This window comes from Atractosteus spatula, chromosome 14, assembly GCF_055471065.1.
Source record: "Atractosteus spatula isolate fAtrSpa1 chromosome 14, fAtrSpa1.hap1, whole genome shotgun sequence".
Classification (NCBI taxonomy): Eukaryota; Metazoa; Chordata; class Actinopteri; order Semionotiformes; family Lepisosteidae; genus Atractosteus; species Atractosteus spatula.
In genome coordinates, this window is record NC_142719.1 from 31,261,779 (window position 1) to 31,286,085 (window position 24,307).

A 24,307-nucleotide genomic window follows, 5' to 3' on the forward strand; every position below is an offset into this window, starting at 1 on the left:
GGAGCAGAGACACAGCACAGAGAGAAGAGCAAGGTCCTGGAATGTATTCAGCCAGAAGGACAGTGTCCAAGGCTACCTGCATCATCATTATTTTATTATTGTTACTGTTAAGAGTAGTATTCTGGTTGTTATAGAAACCCCTGGTCCGTGGGGAGGGTGGCTGTGTTCCTGAGAGCTCTCCCGGGGGTGAGGGGTCAGGGGTCGCGGAGGCCATGGCGCGCTGATTTCCACTAGTTCTCCTCGATGAGCGTCAAGTCCAGCTCTGTGCAGTCCCTCTCAAACACCCCCTGCTGTTCCTCGCCGTCACTCTTCGAGTCGTCATCGTCGTCGTCCTCCTCCTCCTCCTCCTCGCTCTCACTCAGGGGCCCGATGCTGACTCCAAGCCCCTCAGGAGGGCTGTGAGACCCCAGGAGACACCCGAGACCAGGCTCCTGGCCCAAACACATACCCCCTCTGCAGGCTCCTGAGCCCCAGTCACCACAGCATAGAGGGTCACTGCTGCGCGTCTGAGGATAGAGGAAGGGCAGGGTCAGTTCGCACACGCTGACTTACTGACCGCCTGTACACTCACACTGCACCGAGACACAGGCCCGACCGCCTGTACACTCACTCCGCACCGAGACACAGGCCCGACTGCCTGTACACTCACACCGCACAGAGACACAGGGTCAACCGCCTGTACACTCACACCGCACCGAGACACAGGGCCAACCGCCTGTACACTCACACCGCACCGAGACACAGGCCGGACCGCCTGTACACTCACACCGCACCGAGACACAGGCCCGACCGCCTGTACACTCACACCGCACCGAGACACCGATCCTGACCGCCTGTACACTCACACTGCACCGAGACACCGGCCCGACTGCCTGTACACTCACACCGCACCGAGACACCGGCCCGACCGCCTGTACACTCACACCGCACCGAGACACAGGGTCAACCGCCTGTACACTCACACCGCACAGAGACACAGGGTCAACCGCCTGTACACTCACACCGCACCGAGACACAGGCCCGACCGCCTGTACACTCACACCGCACCGAGACACCAATCCTGACCGCCTGTACACTCACACCACACTGAGACACCGATCCTGACCGCCTGTACACTCACACTGCACCGAGACACCGGCCCGACTGCCTGTACACTCACACCGCACCGAGACACCGGCCCGACCGCCTGTACACTCACACCGCACCGAGACACAGGGTCAACCGCCTGTACACTCACACCGCACAGAGACACAGGGTCAACCGCCTGTACACTCACACCGCACCGAGACACAGGCCCGACCGCCTGTACACTCACACCGCACCGAGACACCAATCCTGACCGCCTGTACACTCACACCACACTGAGACACCGATCCTGACCGCCTGTACACTCACTCCGCACCGAGACACCGGCCCGACCGCCTGTACACTCACACCGCACCGAGACACAGGCCCGACCGCCTGTACACTCACACCGCACCGAGACACAGGGTCAACCGCCTGTACACTCACACCGCACCAAGACACAGGGTCAACCGCCTGTACACTCACACCGCACCAAGACACAGGGCCAACCGCCTGTACACTCACACCGCACCGAGACACAGGCCCAACCGCCTGTACACTCACACCGCACAGAGACACAGGGTCAACCGCCTGTACACTCACACCGCACCAAGACACAGGGTCAACCGCCTGTACACTCACACCGCACCGAGACACAGACCCGACTGCCTGTACACTCACACCGCACCGAGACACCGATCCTGACCGCCTGTACACTCACACTGCACCGAGACACCGGCCCGACTGCCTGTACACTCACACCGCACCGAGACACCGGCCCGACCGCCTGTACACTCACACCGCACCGAGACACAGGGTCAACCGCCTGTACACTCACACCGCACAGAGACACAGGGTCAACCGCCTGTACACTCACACCGCACCGAGACACAGGCCCGACCGCCTGTACACTCACACCGCACCGAGACACCAATCCTGACCGCCTGTACACTCACACCACACTGAGACACCGATCCTGACCGCCTGTACACTCACACTGCACCGAGACACCGGCCCGACTGCCTGTACACTCACACCGCACCGAGACACCGGCCCGACCGCCTGTACACTCACACCGCACCGAGACACAGGGTCAACCGCCTGTACACTCACACCGCACAGAGACACAGGGTCAACCGCCTGTACACTCACACCGCACCGAGACACAGGCCCGACCGCCTGTACACTCACACCGCACCGAGACACCAATCCTGACCGCCTGTACACTCACACCACACTGAGACACCGATCCTGACCGCCTGTACACTCACTCCGCACCGAGACACCGGCCCGACCGCCTGTACACTCACACCGCACCGAGACACAGGCCCGACCGCCTGTACACTCACACCGCACCGAGACACAGGGTCAACCGCCTGTACACTCACACCGCACCAAGACACAGGGTCAACCGCCTGTACACTCACACCGCACCAAGACACAGGGCCAACCGCCTGTACACTCACACCGCACCGAGACACAGGCCCAACCGCCTGTACACTCACACCGCACAGAGACACAGGGTCAACCGCCTGTACACTCACACCGCACCAAGACACAGGGTCAACCGCCTGTACACTCACACCGCACCGAGACACAGACCCGACTGCCTGTACACTCACACCGCACCGAGACACCGATCCTGACCGCCTGTACACTCACACTGCACCGAGACACCGGCCCGACTGCCTGTACACTCACACCGCACAGAGACACAGGCCCGACCGCCTGTACACTCACACCGCACCGAGACACAGGCCCGACCGCCTGTACACTCACACCGCACCGAGACACCGATCCTGACCGCCTGTACACTCACACTGCACCGAGACACCGGCCCGACTGCCTGTACACTCACACTGCACCGAGACACCGGCCCGACTGCCTGTACACTCACACCGCACAGAGACACAGGCCCGACCGCCTGTACACTCACACCGCACAGAGACACAGGCCCGACCGCCTGTACACTCACACCGCACCGAGACACAGGCCCGACCGCCTGTACACTCACACCGCACCGAGACACAGGCCCGACCGCCTGTACACTCACACCGCACCGAGACACAGGCCCGACCGCCTGTACACTCACACCGCACCGAGACACCAATCCTGACCGCCTGTACACTCACACCACACTGAGACACCGATCCTGACCGCCTGTACACTCACACCACACAGAGACACAGGCCCGACCGCCTGTACACTCACACCGCACTGAGACACTGATCCTGACCGCCTGTACACTCACACCGCACCGAGACACCGATCCTGACCGCCTGTACACTCACACTGCACCGAGACACAGGCCCGACCGCCTGTACACTCACACCACACTGAGACACCGATCCTGACCGCCTGTACACTCACACCGCACCAAGACACCGATCCTGACCGTCTGTACACTCACACTGCACCGAGACACAGGCCCGACCGCCTGTACACTCACACCGCACCGAGACACCGATCCTGACCGCCTGTACACTCACACCGCACCAAGACAGGGCCAACCGCCTGTACACTCACACCGCACCGAGACACCGATCCTGACCGCCTGTACACTCACACCACACCGAGACACAGGGCCAACCGCCTGTACACTCACACCGCACAGAGACACAGGGCCAACCGCCTGTACACTCACACCGCACAGAGACACCGATCCTGACCGCCTGTACACTCACACCGCACAGAGACACAGGGCCAACCGCCTGTACACTCACACCACACTGAGACACCGATCCTGACCGCCTGTACACTCACACCGCACCGAGACACAGGCCCGACCGCCTGTACACTCACACCACACCAAGACACAGGGCCAACCGCCTGTACACTCACACCGCACAGAGACACAGACCCGACTGCCTGTACACTCACACCGCACAGAGACGCCGATCCTGACCGCCTGTACACTCACACCGCACCGAGACACCGATCCTGACCGCCTGTACACTCACACCGCACCGAGACACAGGCCCGACCGCCTGTACACTCACACCACACTGAGACACCGATCCTGACCGCCTGTACACTCACACAGTTGCTAATCCTCATTTTCCTAAATCACTTTTCTGTCAAATAAACAAAACAAAATGGGAAAACCTGGACTGGAACTGGCACTGGGAGTCAGACTGACAGCACTGTAAAGCCTAGAGTGGATCAGACTGCTGTACACTGGGAGTGTGACTGACAGCACTGCAAAGCCTGGAGTGGATCAGACTGCAGTGCACTGGGAGTGTGACTGACAGCACTGTAAAGCCTGGAGTGGATCAGACTGCTGTACACTGGGAGTGTGACTGACAGCACTGTAAAGCCTGGAGTGGATCAGACTGCTGTACACTAGGAGTGTGACTGACAGCACTGTAAAGCCTGGGGTGGATCAGACTGCTATGCACTGGGCCCGATTCGCTGAATCAGTACTATTTCGTGGGATCTGTGTGAAGGACTATGGGGGTTGGCTTGTTTTATTCAGCTGCTAGCTCCAAACAGTCCCCATGTGCGTAAAGACATCAATGCGAGCAATGGACCACAGGAAGAAGATCCTTCCCTTTTCTCCGTCTCCAAAAACCCGGCCCCTCCTTGCAGCCGGTGACTAAGGTCACCATCGATCTCACTGCCGGGCCAAACAAAAGCAGCTTTCAGCGCGAGGTTCCAGAGCAGAAACCCCGCACGCCGGCAGGCAGGAAGACGGCCTGGGGCCGGGAGTCTGGCAGAGGGGGCTCTGGGCAGCCAGCTGTATGCAAAGCGTATGCAAATAGGCACCGTGCCTTCTCCCGGAGCCAGGGCTGCAGCCAGGACTCCGGGGGGGGGTGGAGGAGTGCGTGGGGCCTTCACCTCTCCGGGCAGCCCCCTGCCAGGACGCTCTGGAGCCTCCTCAAAGGCAGATCGCAGCGGCTGTTGGGTTTCGTTTGGTTTTTAAGAATAAGAAGCCGATACAAATATTTACCCTCTACGAGCAAACCGTATCAACTCTTCTGCCAAGGCCCCGCTCGTCCCAAGAGCACGCACGCACACACACACACACACCCCCGCACACGCGCGCCCACGTGCGTCTGTGCAGAAAGGATGGCGCGCCTTGGCCAATAACGGAGTTACTGCAGGGCACCCAGCACTTGCCCAGACTTCCCTGCAAGAGGAATGTCAGTCCTCCCTGGGAGCATCTGCGTCAGGCCCTGCCCCCGTCAGTGCTGGGCTCCTGGGAGGGCGGCGCGCCGTGGGCGAACGCCAACAGCGATTTACACTTCAATCCGGCAGGCTGGCTGCCTCTGCGCTGTGAAAGGCCGCCTGACCTGACAGCACGGCGGGAGGTGGGGAGGGTTGTGTCAGTCATTTTCCACAGGGCTGGGACGGCCAAGACCTTTACACAGCGTGAACCCCCCCCCCCAAACCCAGCCTCGGAGTCTCAGGGTCGAGGGGTGTCCCCCGCATGTGGACGATAACACTTGCGGCCCTGAAGCAACTGGCCATACAGCAGAGAAACCTGAGCCAGAGGACACCACTGGGAGCCAGAGTGACAGCACTGTAAAGCCTGGAGTGGATCAGATTGCTACGCACTGGGAGTCAGACTGACAGCACTGTAAAGCCTGGAGTGGATCAGTCTGCTGTGCACTGGGAGTGTGACTGACAGCACTGTAAAGCCTGGAGTGGATCAGATTGCTGTGCACTGGGAGTGTGACTGACAGCACTGTAAAGCCTGGACTGGATCAGACTGCTGCGCACTGGGAGTGTGACTGACAGCACTGTAAAGCCTGGAGTGGATCAGACTGCTGTGCACTGGGAGTGTGACTGACAGCACTGTAAAGCCTGGAGTGGATCAGATTGCTGTGCACTGGGAGTGTGACTGACAGCACTGTAAAGCCTGGACTGGATCAGACTGCTGCGCACTGGGAGTGTGACTGACAGCACTGTAAAGCCTGGAGTGGATTGGGCTGCTGTACACTAGGAGTCAGACTGACAGCACTGTAAAGCCCGGAGTCCAGGGTCGTGCTGGTCTGTACTGTAGATACTGTCCAGGGGTCAGAGGCCTTGGTCAATTGGAAAATGGAGAATAGAGCTTCTGTTAGCAACAGACAATTGATTTTCTGTTCACCAGATTTCTGTGAGCGAGATGCTTCAATCCACCTAAATGCAGCGCAATGTACTGTCGCCCCCAACACCACTAAAGCACTGAGTGACTGGGTGTGCAAACACTGCGCAACAGGAAAACATCCACTGCAGCCGAGAGGGAAGGCGGAGGAGGGTTAAGGAAATGAGAGCCGGGCTCCGTCTGGAAAGGGAAAGCGCGTTAGTCCTCATGGACCAGGCTTGTCCGTCCCCAGAGCCGACACAAGACAGGGGAGGACAGCGCAGGGGTCTTGGCAGGGGGGGTCCACACAACAGCAGCTGGGTACAGGATCCAGCAGGAGCTGCCGAAGGACGATCAGGCAGTGGGGGAGCTGCTCTGCGGAAGGAGGGGGCTGCTAGCTGTGTACCACAGGGAAGACCAGGAGGGTGGGCTTCACAATGCAGGGAGCAACACGAGGACTGACAAGCTGCAGCCTTTCTCAAACTTACAATACTAATGCACTGAGCTGAAAAGGGGTTAAGGGTGTTGTCTTGTAACGCGGGTCGGGGGCAAGTCACACCCAGTGGACTGGAGAACCGGCTGCGATCAGAAGACCCGATTTGCCCCTCGAGACGGCCGCAGGAGATGTTTTGCGGGGAAGGGAGGGGTCACTCACTGGGGAATTGCCCCCCCCAGGGACTGTCATGACGGAGGGAGATGAGCTTTAACCCGAGGTGCCACCTCAACACCCCTCAACGCGCCAGCTCCCAGAACGATCCCCTTTCCTCCTCTGCGGAGCGCACACCGAGAGGGGCCTCGCACCGACGGGACGCAGGAGTCCGGGTGGCTCGCACTCTGCGGATCTCCGGGATCCCGAGAGGTGAGCCCTCCTTCCCACAATCCCAGCACAAGCGCTCGTGCTCTTTTCCCCGCCCCCGTGCTGCCGCCGAGCGACAGCAAGGGCACGTTCGTCCTTAGCTCGGCTCGGCCCGGCTCAGTTCAGCCCAGCTCGCTCTCTGGGCCGCGGACAATGCCAGGCAGCCTGCTTGTCAACAGTTTCTCTGTCAGCAACAACGGGCCCGGCGTTAACATCACAGCATCCCCTGCAGGCAGACAGGGGTGCGAACACAAACACGGAAACTGGGTACCCCCCCACCCCCCCAGAGGAAGGGGGGGGTAAAGGACTTCCAGAGGAGCCCCTGCACTTCCTGCAAGGACGGGGGTCCTTCCCCAGACACGGGCGGCACCTGCAGAGCAGCAGTGTCTGTCGGCCACGCTTGCACTGCGCAGGCTGGCAGCAAAACGGTTAACGCTTGTACTGCTGCTGAAGTACAAAGAGCACAAAACGCCTTTCCCACATAAATCTATTCCGCTCCCCTACGCCTCCAACAGAGGAGAGTATATTTAGACAGTAATAACAGGAAACACAGCCTGGCAGATCGCAAAGCTCACTTCCCCCCCTCTCTGTCTGCCTTAAAAAGAGCTGAGAATAATACCCCATTTCAGACCCACACATCGTCACACTCGAGATCCCCACACACACACCGTCACACTCGAGATCCCCACGCACTGTCACACTCGAGATCCCCACGCACACACCGTCACACTCGAGATCCCCACGCACTGTCACACTCGAGATCCCCACACACACACGCACCGTCACACTCGAGATCCCCACACACACACATCGTCACACTCGAGATCCCCACACACACACGCACTGTCACACTCGCGATCCCCACACACACACGCACTGTCACACTCGCGATCCCCACACAGTCACACTTGAGATCCCCACACACACACTGTCACAATCGCGATCCCCACACATCGTCACACTCGAGATCCCCACACACACACGCACTGTCACACTCGCGATCCCCACACACACACGCACTGTCACACTCGCGATCCCCACACAGTCACACTTGAGATCCCCACACACACACTGTCACAATCGCGATCCCCACACACAGTCACACTTGAGATCCCCACACACGCACTGTCACACTCCCACACACACGTACTGTCACACTCGAGATCCCCACACACACACACACAGTCACACTCGCGATCCCCACACACACACTGTCACACTTGAGATCCCCACACACGCACTGTCACACTCGAGATCCCCACACACGCGCACCGCCACACTCGAGATCCCCACACACTGTCACACTCGTGATCCCCACACACACACTGTCACACTCGCGATCCCCACACACACACTGTCACACTCGCGATCCCCACACACAGTCACACTTGAGATCCCCACACACGCACTGTCACACTCGAGATCCCCACACACACGCACCGCCACACTCGAGATCCCCACACACTGTCACACTCATGATCCCCACACACACACTGTCACACTCGCGATCCCCACACACACACACTGTCACACTCGCGATCCCCACACACACACACTGTCACACTCGCGATCCCCACACACACACAAACTGTCACACTCGAGATCCCCACACACACGCACCGCCACACTCGAGATCCCCACACACACACGCAGCGCCACACTCGCGATCCCCACACACACTGCCTCATTTAATAATACTGCACACACAGAGATCTCACAGCATGACCTGTGAAAAACAAGGACACTCTTTAAGTGCATTAGTAAACAATTTTAAAACATACTTATGTGTAAGTGGAGTGTGTTATGTAAGAATTTTTCATCTACTTTTAATTCGTCATAAAAAATCTCTGAGCTGCTTCTTAACACCTGTGAGATTTTAAAAAAAGATGTAAAAAGTCCCTACGATTTCAGATAAGCATTTCATCAGCAGCCACAAAGAACAACTGGCTTCCTCTCCCCTGTAGACATGTGCCCTCCTGTTGTCCCCTGGAGGGACCCAAAAAGACACAAGGAGACACTTACCACACCAACAGCATTATGCCTCCACTGTACCACCCAGACTCCACTGTACTCACACTGTACCACCCCGACACCTCACACTGACACTGTACCACCCCAACACCACTGTACTCACACTGTACTACCCCAACACCACTGTACTGGCACTGTACCACCCCAACACCACTGTACTCACACTGTACCACCCCAACACCACTGTACTGACACTGTACCACCCCGACACCTCACACTGACACTGTACCACCCCAACACCACTGTACTCACACTGTACTACCCCAACACCACTGTACTGGCACTGTACCACCCCAACACCACTGTACTCACACTGTACCACGACACCTCATACTGACACTGTACCACCCCAACACCACTGTACTCGCACTGTACCACCCCAACACCACTGTACTTGCACTGTACCACTCCGACACCTCATACTGACACTGTACCACCCCAACACCACTGTAGTCGCACTGTACCACGACACCTCATACTGACACTGTACCACCCCAACACCTCATACTGATACTGTACTACCCCAACACCACTGTACTCGCACTGTACCACCCCAACACCACTGTACTCGCACTGTACCACCCCAACACCTCATACTGACACTGTACCACCCCAACACCACTGTACTCACACTGTACCACCCAGACTCCACTGTACTACCCCAACACCTCATACTGACACTGTACCACCCCAACACCACTGTACTCACACTGTACCACCCCAACACCACTGTACTCGCACTGTACCACCCAGACTCCAATGTACTACCCCGACACCTCATACTGACACTGTACCACCCCAACACCTCATACTGATACTGTACTACCCCAACACCACTGTACTCACACTGTACCACGACACCTCATACTGACACTGTACCACCCAGACTCCACTGTACTCACACTGTACCACTCCGACACCTCATACTGACACTGTACCACCCCAACCCCACTGTACTCACACTGTACCACGACACCTCATACTGATACTGTACTACCCCAACACCACTGTACTCACACTGTACCACGACACCTCATACTGACACTGTACCACCCCAACACCACTGTACTCACACTGTACCACCCAGACTCCAATGTACTCACACTGTACCACTCTGACACCTCATACTGACACTGTACAACCCCAACACCACTGTACTCACACTGTACCACCCAGACTCCACTGTACTCACACTGTACCACTCTGACACCTCATACTGACACTGTACCACCCCAACACCACTGTACTCACACTGTACCACCCAGACTCCACTGTACTCACACTGTACCACTCTGACACCTCATACTGACACTGTACCACCCCAACACCACTGTACTCACACTGTACCACGACACCTCATACTGACACTGTACCACCCCAACACCACTGTACTCACACTGTATCACCCAGACTCCAATGTACTCACACTGTACCACCCCAACACCACTGTATGAACACTGTACCACCCAGACTCCACTGTACTACCCCAACACCTCATACTGACACTGTACCACCTCAACACCTCATACTGATACTGTACTACCCCAACACCACTGTACTCACACTGTACCACTCTGACACCTCATACTGACACTGTACCACCCCAACACCACTGTACTCACACTGTACCACCCCAACACCTCATACTGACACTGTACCACCCAGACTCCACTGTACCACTCTGACACCTCATGTACAGTACTGGCACTGTACCATCCCAACACCACTGTACTGGCACTGTACCATCCCAACACATCATATTAACACTGTACCCCAACACCACTGTACTCACACTGTACCACCAACACTCATGACAAACAGGAGAAAGGCTTTCAAAATGCTATGTCAACATTGTCACACCACAGGAATCTTGAAATATGCTTTACAATATTTACAAATTTTTGCAATATTCACACATCAGCACCAGCCTTATGCACGAGCATCTGCACCAGGCCTCCGAGGCTGGCAAGGCCCAGACCACAGTGCCGAGTTGTGGTGTGCTCCCTTTTGTGGTTAGTGTTGTGTCCTCTGTTCTCTCTCCAGGTTTTCAGCGGAAATGTGGATGGCGCTCTGGACGGGGTGACCAGAGCAGCCAGAAAGGCTCCCAAAGCCAGTACAGCTCACTACAACACACACACACACACACACACACACACACATCACAAACCGAACCCATGAGCCTCCCCGCAAGCCCACTGCTCCCTGCGGCCCTTCCTGCCGAGAGCCCCGGTCTCCCCGCTCGGCGCACGGCCCCGCTGCGTGAAGCCACGCTCTCTCGCCCACCCCTCACCTGCGCCATCTTGCCGAAGTCCAGCCCCGGGCGTGCGCAGTGCGGCCCCTCGGGGTCGCGGCGCCGCTTGATGCCCGGCTTGCGCAGGTGGAGGTCGCAGGGCTGCGACTGGCTGCGGGGCAGCCCGCCGGCCGGGGGCGGGGCGCGCCGCGAGCAGGAGGGGGTGCTGCAGGCCGAGGAGGGCGAGGGGGGCCCGGGGGGCGGCGGCAGGAAGCGGGCGGCGGCCTCCTGGATGTGCACGGGCGAGAGGGAGAAGCGGCGCTGGGAGAGGGGCGGCGGGGGGGCGCAGAAGAGGGGCGAGGAGGAGGAGGACGGCGGGGAGGGGAAGAAGCAGCCCCCCCCGCCTGCCTCCGCCCCCGCCTCCCAGGGGAAGCTCCAGTGCAGGGGGGAGTCCGGGGACAGGGCCAGGCTGAAGAAGGTGGGGCTGCTGGGGGAGGGCAGGGAGGAGCTGGGGGCTCTCTGGGGCCTCTGCGGCCCCTGCAGCGGGCAGGACCCTCCGGCCCCCCCGCCGCTGTGGCACCGCCGCTTGACGGGGGTCCAGATCTTGGAGCCGCTGGGGCGCCAGGGGGCGCGGCAGCGGGACAGGTCCTCCGGCACGGACAGCGAGCGACAGTGGCGCTTGGGGGGCGGCGGGGGGGCAGGGGGCGCGCCGGGACAGGACAGGTCCGTCACTGAGGTGCTGGGGACCAGGAGCTGCCGCGTCGCCTCGCCCCCGCCTACGGGAGGCGCACCGAGGGCCACGCCAGCCGGGGCCGAGCTGTCCTGCAGACCGGGCCTGGGGGAGCACAGCCTCCAGCAGCTGGTCTCTGCAGAGAGAGAGAGAGACGACGTTGGAACGAGGCAAGAGGAAGAAAAGGGAAGTTGAAGTGATGATCACTGCACCCTAGCCCAGCTGCTGTTGTGTAGGAAAAGCAGAGACAGAGCAGACGTGTGGAGAGAACTGAAACAGAAAGGAAAAGAAACCTCAAAATATCCTCCCAGTGTCCTCCAGTCCTCACCCCTCTGCAGACAGCCAGATCACCAGTATCACCCAGTCCTCACCCCTCTGCAGACAGCCAGATCACCAGTATCACCCAGTCCTCACCCCTCTGCAGACAGCCAGATCACCAGTATCACCTAGTCCTCACTCCTCTGCACAGCCAGATCACCAGTGTCCCCGCAGTCCTCACTGCTCTGCACAGACTGATACCCCAGAATAGATCTGGTCACTCTGCTCTGGACTGATTCCAACCCAACACTAACTTTCTTGTATTGTGGTGTTTGAAACTGAGCATAATTTTCTACAGGAGCGCATTGAAAAAAACAACAACATCCCTGGCTTTAAATTCTACATGTTTAAGTATATACTCTAACATTCTGTGTTTTGTTGCTTCCTCGGTGTCCATGAAAAGGATTGGTCAATTCAGACATGCATGAACACGTGTGGCATTTTCCATCTTGTCCTGGCCCAGGCAGAGGGCAACAAAGGGTTAAGTCCTTCACTCTAGAAATGCAGGAGTCTTGAGTACCCCTCCCGAGCATAAGTCTTTCCTTATGCACATGCCTTTCTGGCCAGACAGACGTTACCAACTAAAAAGAATATAAAAGAGGTCTTCCAGGACTCCCTGATGAGCCTGTTTTACCCATACTGTAGAAGGACGAGTAGCTTACATCCTGAATACGAGCTGGGCCACACCCCAGAGCAAGAACAGCCCACAGCTGCTCAGACAGGAGCTAGAGAGGGGAGGACAGAGCTGTCTGAATGGAGCACCTGAAAGCAAGAGTGCCACTGATCACCGATAGTCCCCCAGGACACAGCTGGCCAGCCATCACTAGCCACAGGAGAGAGTCTCACAGTCACACAGCAGGAGCCCAGGGCCCGGTGCAGGAGAGAGTCTCACAGTCACACAGCAGGAGCCCAGGGCCCGGTGCAGGAGAGAGTCTCACAGTCACACAGCAGGAGCCCAGGGCCCGGTGCAGGAGAGAGTCTCACAGTCACACAGCAACACAGCAGGAGCCCAGGGCCCGGTGCAGGAGAGAGTCACACAGTCACACAGCAGGAGCCCAGGGCCCGGTGCAGGAGAGAGTCTCACAGTCACACAGCAGGAGCCCAGGGCCCGGAGCAGGAGAGAGTCTCACAGTCACACAGCAGGAGCCCAGGGCCCGGTGCAGGAGAGAGTCTCACAGTCACACAGCAGGAGCCCAGGGCCCGGAGCAGGAGAGAGTCTCACAGTCACACAGCAGGAGCCCAGGGCCCGGTGCAGGAGAGAGTCTCACAGTCACACAGCAGGAGCCCAGGGCCCGGTGCAGGAGAGAGACTCACAGTCACACAGCAGGAGCCCAGGGCCCGGAGCAGGAGAGAGTCACACAGTCACACAGCAGGAGCCCAGGGCCCGGAGCAGGAGAGAGTCACACAGTCACACAGCAGGAGCCCAGGGCCCGGTGCAGGAGAGTCTCACAGTCACACAGCAGGAGCCCAGGGCCCGGTGCAGGAGAGAGTCTCACAGTCACACAGCAGGAGCCCAGGGCCCGGTGCAGGAGAGAGTCTCACAGTCACACAGCAGGAGCCCAGGGCCCGGAGCAGGAGAGAGTCTCACAGTCACACAGCAGGAGCCCAGGGCCCGGTGCAGGAGAGAGTCTCACAGTCACACAGCAGGAGCCCAGGGCCCGGAGCAGGAGAGAGTCTCACAGTCACACAGCAGGAGCCCAGGGCCCGGTGCAGGAGAGAGTCTCACAGTCACACAGCAGGAGCCCAGGGCCCGGTGCAGGAGAGAGTCTCACAGTCACACAGCAGGAGCCCAGGGCCCGGTGCAGGAGAGAGACTCACAGTCACACAGCAGGAGCCCAGGGCCCGGAGCAGGAGAGAGTCACACAGTCACACAGCAGGAGCCCAGGGCCCGGAGCAGGAGAGAGTCACACAGTCACACAGCAGGAGCCCAGGGCCCGGTGCAGGAGAGTCTCACAGTCACACAGCAGGAGCCCAGGGCCCGGTGCAGGAGAGAGTCTCACAGTCACACAGCAGGAGCCCAGGGCCCGGTGCAGGAGAGAGTCTCACAGTCACACAGCAGGAGCCCAGGGCCCGGTGCAGGAGAGAGTCTCACAGTCACACAGCAGGAGCCCAGGGCCCGGAGCAGGAGAGAGTCTCACAGTCACACAGCAGGAGCCCAGGGCCCGGTGCAGGAGAGAGTCTCACAGTCACACAGCAGGAGCCCAGGGCCCGGAGCAGGAGAGAGTCTCACAGTCACACAGCAGGAGCCCAGGGCCCGGTCTAGGAGAGAGTCACACAGTCACACAGCAGGAGCCCAGGGCCCGGTGCAGGAGAGAGTCTCACAGTCACACAGCAGGAGCCCAGAGCCCGGTGCAGGAGAGAGTCTCACAGTCACACAGCAGGAGCCCAGGGCCCGGTGCAGGAGAGAGTCTCACAGTCACACAGGAGTTTGAGTAAACTAATTTTTTTAAAGTATGCCAGTATGCCCCCCCCCCCGAGTTCTTGTCAGTTTACAAAAATAACCACTTGCGCTGTTAGGGTAATGGATTTGGCTTGTGAAAAGTGACATTCCCCGTCACTGCAGGAGCGCCAGGGCACAGACACTCATGGCGTCTTTATTCGCCTGAAGCACCTTGGCTCTCGAGTTTGCACTTCTTACGGTAAAGAAACAAAACAAAAACACGACGGCGGCGTGGGCGTCCTGACTCGGCCCCGCGCGGGGCTCTGCTCTCTCGGTTTCGCTCACCGCGGCCTCGGCCTCGTGCACCCAGACCGCACAGAGATCGGCGTGCGGGAGGCAGCCCAGAGGTGACATTTGCACCTTCCGACAGGGAGATGTGCAGCGCGGGCCCGGGGCGCACACACCGCTGACGTGCTCTCGTCTCCAGCTAGCTCGGCTGCCCACAGCAAAAGAAAACGGGTCAGGTCTAAACTTCAGAAACGACCACGGCAAAACGGCGCTGTCAGCAAGCACGCTCCTGCGCAACGCCACGCTCGCACCCTGCCGAGAGCACCGAGCTGGGTCGCACGCCTGCCCTGAGCAGAGACACGCAAAAGTTCAATGCAAAGGTCACGGATGAGTACAGGAGGCCGTTTGGTAGCTAACTGATCGCAGGATCTCAGCCAGCGGTTTCTTGAAAAGAAGCCAGAGTATGGGTTTCAACAACGATAGCTGGGCAGCTTGCTCCACACTCCCACCACCCTTTGTGCGGGGAGAGCCTCTTGTCCTGACCGTAGGAACTCGGCCAGCTGTTTCTTGAACAGAAGCCAGGGTATGGGTTTCAACAACAATCTTCCTCTGGTTCCCAAGTCAGAGCTCTTCCTTCTGAAGAAGAGGCTGCACAGCAGCTCAGCACGCTGCAGGACCAGGACTCCCCACCTGAGGTGAAGAGGAGGAGCTCTTTCCAAGCTGCCTGCTGCCATACAGCACTGCCTGGTCGCTTCCCAGCACAATGTGGCCGGTGCTGTTCAGATACTTCAGGATTAATCAGCTCTTTCTGGCTCACAATGCTGAGGAGGGAGGCACCGCTGCAGCAGGGTCAGGGTGTCTACGGCAGGGGTCCCCAGTCCTGCAGGGTCAGGGTGTCTGCAGCAGGGGTCCCCAGTTCTGGAGGGTCAGGGTGTCTACGGCAGGGGTCCCCAGTACTGCAGGGTCAGGGTGTCTGCAGCAGGGGTCCCCAGTCCTGGTCCTGGAGGGTCAGGGTGTCTGCAGCAGGGGTCCCCAGTCCTGGAGGGTCAGGGTGTCTGCGGCAGGGGTCCCCAGTCCTGGAGGGTCAGGGTGTCTGCGGCAGGGGTCCCCAGTCCTGGGGGGTCAGGGTGTCTGCGGCAGGGGTCCCCAGTCCTGGGGGGTCAGGGTGTCTGCGGCAGGGGTCCCCAGTCCTGGTCCTGGAGGGTCAGGGTGTCTGCAGCAGGGGTCCCCAGTCCTGGAGGGTCAGGGTGTCTGCAGCAGGGGTCCCCAGTCCTGGTCCCAGTCCCCACCCTGGCTGCCTCTCAGCCTCTGAGGACCCCAGATACCAAGGACACAACTACGATGTCTGGACCCTGCACCCCGAAAGCCGTAGGGATCCTTCAAAAGCCCACATCCTTCAAAAGCTAACAGCGAAAATAAGGAGCTCCTTCAATATCAGCTGGAAATCCAGAAACATTGGAATGGATTTTTTTCAAAGAGGGAGGAAAAAAAAAGAAGTTGAGTGTTGTCCTGTCTAACCGTCAGCACCCAGAGTCGAACCCCAATGTGTGGTAGGGGGCTATTACACTGTCAAACCCAGGACAAAGAGGGATGCGGTTACCAAGGTGACCCCTACCTGGCGTCAATCCATAGGTGGTCCAGCAGCCTGCGTGGCCAGGGGGCTCAGGCACTGACTGAAACACACAGACACAGGCAGTCAGCCCACAGATCACAGCTCAGGACCCGAGTGCTCCCCAGCACCGCCGTACAGCTGAAACAGAGATACAGCTCTCCACGGGATCAGACCACACATATCTGAGCGACATCAGGGCCATCGGGCTGCACTTTCACACAGAGGGACAGAGGGAGAGACGAGATCCACACACAACGGGACGGACGCAGACGGGACAGCAGTGGGCTCCCTCACCAGGCTGAGGGTGAAGGCTCTGTGGTAGGTGTGGTCGTCCAGGCTCTGTTTCTGCAGCTGTTTGGTGATGAGGGTCACCATGGCGACGGGCGGCGGGGCGGGGGGGAGGCGGGGGAAGCCTTGGTCGGTCCGTGCGTGCGTGCGTTGGCGAGCGTGGCGCTGGCTCCGCCCCTCTGGGCCAGGCTGCCCAGCCCGCGACTCACTGAGACTCCATGATTGACACCAGGAGCGCCATCTCTACAGCCTGAGAGAGACAGAGAGACAGGGTCAGGGGTCACCCCCATCACTGACACCGAGAGCACCATCAGGCGCACCGGGCTTTCTCCTTCAGATTAGAATGAGGCTCTCTGATGTCAACGCTGCCACAAAGATCTGGCTGAGGTCTATATAGCAGTGAAGTACAGTATGGGGTCCACTCACAGACCAGGATTACACTAAATGGGACAAAGACCCCATAAAAGATCCCATGGAAGACCTGCACACAGAGTTCTGTAAAAACATTCTCCATGTACAGAGAAAAACACCTAACTATGTGTGCAGGGCTTTATTAGGCCAATATCCATTACTAATCAGCATACAGAATAGAGCTATAAAATAAAATACTGGTTACACTTGAAACACACTGACCAGAGCTCCTACCACCACAAGGCCCTGCTGAGCCCAGAGAAGAGCCCCCTCAGACAGCTGGTCCTGAAGCTCACTGACACCAGCCAACCTCAGGACAGCACAGCTAGAACATCATGGATCAAAGTCAATCAAAGCATAAGACAAGCCAAACAACACTACCTCACCCACTGGGACACACACAACACTACCTTACCCACTGGGACACACACAACGCTACCTCACGCACTGGGACACACACAACATAAACTTGACCCTAAGAAGACAATACACTCTTGCTGAGTATCTGACCAGGATAAGAAACACCAAAGAGATACAGACCCTGATGAAGCGCAGGCTCAGTGACCACAGCCTGGCCATAGGAACTGGACACAGACAGACCTGACTGTCCAGAGAGGACAGGCTCAGTGACCACAGCCTGGCCATAGAAACTGGACACAGACAGACCTGACTGTCCAGAGAGGACAGGCTCAGTGACCACAGCCTGGCCATAGAAACTGGACACAGACAGACCTGACTGTCCAGAGAGGACAGGCTGTGTTCTCACTGCCAGCAGGGAGCAGCAGGGACAGAGATACACTTTCTGCTGCACTGTGAGAAATACTCTGGGATTAGACAAGCATTCTCCCTTAAAATAACAATTCTAATCCCAGAATTCCCACACTTGACAGAACCAGAACAGCTTCCGATCCTACTGGGAGAGGAAACTCAATAGAGCTGCAGCCCATCGTGTGATCTCCTGGCACAGCCTGAGAAAGACAGTGAGCCTGTCTCCCAATAATGTTTAATGCGATGTCTGTAAACGTCGTATATTATGTTTGCACTATAAATATTGTATTATTTGTATCAGCTTTGACAATTAATCAGTCCTGGCAATAAAGCTCTTTGAATTTGAATCTGAGAGGGTCAGGGCAAAGCGCTGAGGGGACAGTGAGTTTGTGGCATGTGCAGATGTCTGCCCTCCATAGCACAGACTTTAAATTAAAGGTGGTTTGATCACCTTAATAACTCTTGCGCAATGTACACACTTGTATAATCCAGAAAATACATACGGACTTAAGAGTGAAATTAAAGATACAAAAGTGTTATCTTACAATAAAGTAAAAGGTTTTAAGACCCATCCTTGCAGCAGGTAAAACTTGTAAAACTTGTAGTGAATCTGACTGCTAAGACACAGGGAACCAGAAGGACTGCCCAGGAGCCTGGGACAAGCATGAGGCTGATGATTATCTACGGCAACACCGGGTCCAGCTTCCTTCTCTCTTTAAAACAGGTTCATGACTGATAGCTGGATCCACAGGGAAGACAAGTACAGCAGCTCTTGTTATCTGTGCACCTCCAGCTCCACGAAAGCACAGATACGAGCACGGAGACCAACTCCTGAGCCCGTACCAACAGTCTGCTCGCACACATTTACGCAAAACACACACCCAGCAAGAAAGCCAGCTGCCTGAAGATAAGGCACAAGTCCTGCAACCGCCACCACTTCCACCCTCAGGGGCGAGGAAGGTGAAACACAGAGGTCAGAGGGCGATGAGGGCCAGGAGGGGCTGGAGTTCTGGAGATCTCGGTTTAGCAGCGAGATGGAAGGAGGAAGAATTACACTCATCAACATGTAATTAAAGTGCTGCTCCACTCACGCCCCCATCCTCTAGCCCTGAGCTAGATTTTTGTGGGTGTATTTACTTCATAGAAACCACAGAATCTCAGTGCACAGCCGTTTGATCCACTACAGTGCTGTCAGTCTGACTCCCGGTGCACAGCAGTCTGATCCACTCCAGGCTTTACAGCGCTGTCAGTCACACTCCCAGTGCACAGCAGTCTGATCCACTCCAGGCTTTACAGCGCTGTCAGTCACACTCCCAGTGCACAGCAGACTGATCCACTCCAGGCTTTACAGTGTTGTCAGTCTGACTCCCAGTGCACAGCAGTCTGATCCACTCCAGGCTTTACAGTGTTGTCAGTCTGACTCCCAGTGCACAGCAGTCTGATCCACTCCAGGCTTTACACTGCTGTCAGTCACCCCCAGTGCACAGCAGTCTGATCCACTCCAGGCTTTATCAGCTACACAATTCTGGTACAGAAGCAACACCAGCTGCTGGAGATATCAAGCTCTGAAACTTCCGTAACTCCATCATTGATATTTACAGAAGTCCTGCAGCTGCTGAAACTGGAGTGGATCAGGCTGCTGTACACCGGGGACCTAATCACTTTCTTCATAACTAAAAACAAGCCCCAGCAGCCTCCTCCAGCCTCTCTCATTGTCCCTCCCTTCCTGCTTCTAAGATATTGCAGGTTATTTCCCCGCGATTAAAATAGAACACAGAATAAGTCTTATTTCTCAATTCAACCACCACATTACGCCTCTTATCCAACCACACATAATTCAGAAAATGACTTCACGCGCCTGCGCCGCGAGTTCCTTCAGAAACACCGGTCCTCTGCTGTCACCCCTCCCCCCCTCCTCTCTTCTTGTCCTCCCCTCTCCTCTCCTCTGTTTCCTCTCACCCCTCTCTCCTCCTTGATCCCAGAAGTGGAAGAGTGCCGGTTATTCACTTCCCTCCCCCTCTTCCCCACACTCCCTCCCTCGATCCCAGATCCCCGCTCCCAGCCGCGGTCTGTGTTGAAGGAAGAGCCGTGTGAAAACCCCCCGGCCACGAGACACCATGGGAACCAGCTTGGGGAAACACAAACGGAAAACCTAGGCAAGCCCTAGGAATCGGCCGTCCCCGGACAAGCCCAGACATCCTGGCAGCTGACTACACCACATCCCAGAGGGAGAGAGAGAGTAGCTTCCTGCCCTGTCTAGTCAAGCCACTGATCGGAATCTCAACAAGTTCACGGGGGGCAGGGAATTCGCCAGCCTCACGCAGGAGGACAGGAGCATCTGCCCTCTGCCATAAACGCACCCTACCCCGGAAGCAGAAGGCCAAATTAAATCAGCCGAGCAACACTTAGGGTCTCTTTCCATCTCCCGCGTCCACAGAGGGGGACGGCGGCCCCTGCCCAGGCTCCTTAGCCAGGCTGACGGACGAGAGAGGGACTGGATCTGGACCAACCTGGACCCCCCTGGCGTGAACACGGTATCGGCCTGCGGCCATGCCAGCGGATACTCCGACACCAGCAGCCGAAACAGGGCGAGAGAGACAACGGAGGGAGGCCTAGTGCTCCTCAGTGCTCCAGCAGCACCAGCGTGGTCCTTTAGAGAGGCTCCACAGAGGGAGGCCTGGTGGTCCGCAGCCCCCCCTCGTCACACACCAGCACAGCTCCGGAACCAGACCCCCCTCGTCACACACCCGCGCAGCTCTGGATCCAGACCCCCCTCGTCACACACCCGTGCAGCTCCGGATCCAGACCCCCCTCGTCACACACCAGCACAGCTCCGGATCAAGACCCTCCCCCGTCACACACCAGCACAGCTCCGGATCCAGACCCCCCTCGTCACACACCCGCGCAGCTCCGGATCCAGACCCCCCTCGTCACACACCAGCACAGCTCCGGATCAAGACCCTCCCCCGTCACACACCAGCACAGCTCCGGATCCAGACCCCCCTCGTCACACACCCGCGCAGCTCTGGATCCAGACCCCCCTCGTCACACACCCGCGCAGCTCTGGATCCAGACCCCCCTCGTCACACACCCGCGCAGCTCCGGATCCAGACCCCCCCCTTCACACACCAGCACAGCTCCGGATCCAGACCCCCCTCGTCACACACCCGCGCAGCTCTGGATCCAGACCCCCCTCGTCACACACCCGTGCAGCTCCGGATCCAGACCCCCCCCATCACACACCAGCACAGCTCCGGAACCAGACCCTCTCCCGTCACACACCAGCACAGCTCCGGAACCAGACCCCCCCTCGTCACACACCAGCACAGCTCTGGATCCAGACCCCCCTCGTCACACACCAGCACAGCTCTGGATCAAGACCCTCCCCCGTCACACACCAGCACAGCTCCGGATCCAGACCCCCCTCGTCACACACCCGCGCAGCTCCGGATCCAGACCCCCCTCGTCACACACCCGCGCAGCTCTGGATCCAGACCCCCCTCGTCACACACCCGCGCAGCTCTGGATCCAGACCCCCCTCGTCACACACCCGTGCAGCTCCGGATCCAGACCCCCCCCATCACACACCAGCACAGCTCCGGAACCACAGACCCCCCTCGTCACACACCCGCGCAGCTCTGGATCCAGACCCCCCTCGTCACACACCAGCACAGCTCCGGAACCACAGACCCCCCTCGTCACACACCCGCGCAGCTCTGGATCCAGACCCCCCTCGTCACACACCCGCGCAGCTCCGGATCCAGACCCCCCCGCCCCGTCACACACCCATGCAGCTCTGGATCCAGACCCCCTCGTCAGGCACCAGTGCAGCTCCAGAACCACAGACCCCCCTCCTCGCACACCAGCGCAGCTCCAGAACCACAGACCCCCCTTGTCAGGCACCAGTGCAGCTCCAGAACCACAGACCCCCCTCGTCAGGCACCAGTGCAGATCTGGAACCACAGACCCTCCTCGTCAGGCACCAGCGCAACTCCGGAACCAGACCCCCCCTCGTCAGGCACCAGCACAGCCATGGAGGAAGACCCTCCCACCATAGAGATAGCCCCTTCCCAGTGCGGGTTCGCTGCAGGCACAGCAGAACAAAGCATGAACTTTGCAATGAGTGCCTATAAACCTGCTCACCGATTGCCAACAGCATAGCACCTGCATCTGACCATTCAAAACCAGACCATATTCAAACAATAAAAAAATTTAAACTTCTGTGGTCACATGAATTGTTCATCGGTCTCATTCCCAGTGCACAGCAGTCTGATCCACTCCAGGCTTTACAGTGCTGTCAGTCACACTCCCAGTGCACAGCAGCCTGATCCACTCCAGGCTTTACAGTGCTGTCAGTCACACTCCCAGTGCACAGCAGTCTGATCCACTCCAGGCTTTACACTGCTGTCAGTCACACTCCCAGTGCACAGCAGCCTGATCCACTCCAGGCTTTACAGTGCTGTCAGTCACACTCCCAGTGCACAGCAGTCTGATCCACTCCAGGCTTTAGCAGTTGTATATACTTTGTTGCAGCTGAATTTCTGATCAGAATTTTCGGATCTAATCAGCTAAAAACCAGCTTGGTTCTTCCAAGTCAATGGTGACATATGCTGCTGCACACATGGAATCACAATGTAATACAGGACCCTTGGATAAAGCCCAAGTCTGGCGCTGGACAAGATAAAAATAAGTGAAGACAGAGCTGTCCCGGCAGAGCCCGAGTTTCCAGAGGACTTGAGCTCCAGGGCAGTGCCCGTCTCGCAAGCCGCAGCACATGGTCCTCACGGCCGTCTGATCCGTCCCTGGCTCTGCTCGGGGCGAGACTGCGTGTCTCCCTGATTTATGACACTTATGCAAATCTTCACATGGCCGGTTTTGCATCTTGGGGGGGATTAAAAGAAAAGCAGCAGGGACAGAAATCCAACTTTCTGGCAACTTCGGCGGCTCGCCATTATTTTTCGGCTCGTTTTTGCGTTAGTCCACAGATGAGATGGGGGGGGGGGGGGGGGGGAGGAACCACGCGTGTCAAGAGCTGACCACACGGGCTCAGGAAAAGGCCGGCGGTTGTCGGGGTTTTTTTGTTTTTTGGTCATTTTTTAATTTAGGAGGAGAACGGTGGAGCCACCACGCCAGGCACACACAGACACGCACCCGAGTGGGGACCGCCCGGCAGAAACGGGTCCGGCCCGTTGCCTTAGTAACGAGCCAGGGAGCGGAGGACCGGGGTGAGCGAGTCTGCCTGCACACAGAGCTGGCGACGAGACTGTTTGTGCTTTAATGTCATTAAACGTCATGACCAATTCGCTCGACCAGCCCCACGCGAATAAACACGCGACATACACGCACGGCAAAACCTCCCCGGCAGCCACCACTGCAAGAGACAATAAATCGCTACAGCAGCTGATCAATAACTTACTATTTATAGGCGAGCGCCGTCTCCTGCTTGTTTTCCATTTTTACTCCTACGGTGTTAGCAACCAGTGATGTAGCTGGCGAACACAGAGGGGGGGAAAGAGCCTTCGCTCGCTATAGGTGGGTCAATTTAAATACAACATTTAAAAAACAAACTGAGATAACGTGCCTTACTCGTACAGAAACGGCAAGCATCTCGCCTCCATACTGCGCGACAAAACGAGAAGTAACGTGAAACGCCTATCCCCGTTTTTTTTTTTTAGAAAAAACACCCCTGGAATGAAAAACAGGATTTATGGTGCATCTGTAATTGATCTCCAGCAACTCTACCCGGTACTCGTGCCGAAGGGAAACACACACATCGGGAATTGAGAAACGAGCAATATTATTCAGCGTTTTCAGGAACGGGTTTTCGTCACGACCCGTGGTATCTATCGCAGAGAAACCCCCTGAGCCTGTGCCAGCCCATCGCGACTGAGCGCTCGCCGGAGATAATGTCCGCATTACCTGCCCGAAGGATCTCCTTAGCAACCGAGAGCAGCACGGAGCAACCACAGGCCTCGCGCTGGGAATAAATACCGCGGGAGATACCACCGGTGAGAACGAGGGGGGGGGGGGGTTCTTTCTCAACGTGTCGAGAAACGAAATCGGGGATCCACACGGACAACCGAATCGGTACATGGGCCTCCACGTCAACAGGATGGCGTTACCATTTTTGTATTTAGTATTTTTTTATCCGCTTTTGCCCAGAACCGTAGTGTACTGTTCCCCTTTAACTAAAAAGTGCTTTCGCCCAGGAGCAACGAAAGGGAAGAAGAGGGGAGTGCAAATGAACAACACGAGTAGAATA

General features: G+C 57.6%; 1 protein-coding gene across 1 annotated transcript; it reads right to left on the reverse strand.

The window, feature by feature from the left end:
• Positions 1 to 75: 75 nt before the first annotated feature.
• fam53c (family with sequence similarity 53 member C) lies at positions 76 to 24,030 on the reverse strand. Its single transcript, XM_088932928.1, has 5 exons — positions 23,965 to 24,030; positions 16,873 to 17,116; positions 16,582 to 16,639; positions 11,311 to 12,116; positions 76 to 506 (listed from the first exon to the last, which is right to left on the reverse strand). Exons 2-5 carry the CDS (start codon positions 16,951 to 16,953, stop codon positions 231 to 233), a joined length of 1,221 nt encoding a protein of 406 aa, XP_088789054.1. The 5' UTR covers positions 16,954 to 17,116; positions 23,965 to 24,030; the 3' UTR covers positions 76 to 230.
• Between the last annotated feature and the right edge of the window lie 277 nt (positions 24,031 to 24,307).

Coding starts and splice junctions, on each gene's coding strand:
- fam53c (XM_088932928.1), bottom strand. CDS start 16,953: ATGGTGACCCTCATCACCAAACAGCTGCAGAAACAGAGCCTGGACGAC. Junction 16,640..16,872: donor GAGCCTTCACCCTCAGCCTG/GTGAGGGAGCCC, acceptor TGTGTGTTTCAG/TCAGTGCCTGAGCCCCCTGG. Junction 507..11,310: donor ACTTCGGCAAGATGGCGCAG/GTGAGGGGTGGG, acceptor CTCTATCCTCAG/ACGCGCAGCAGTGACCCTCT.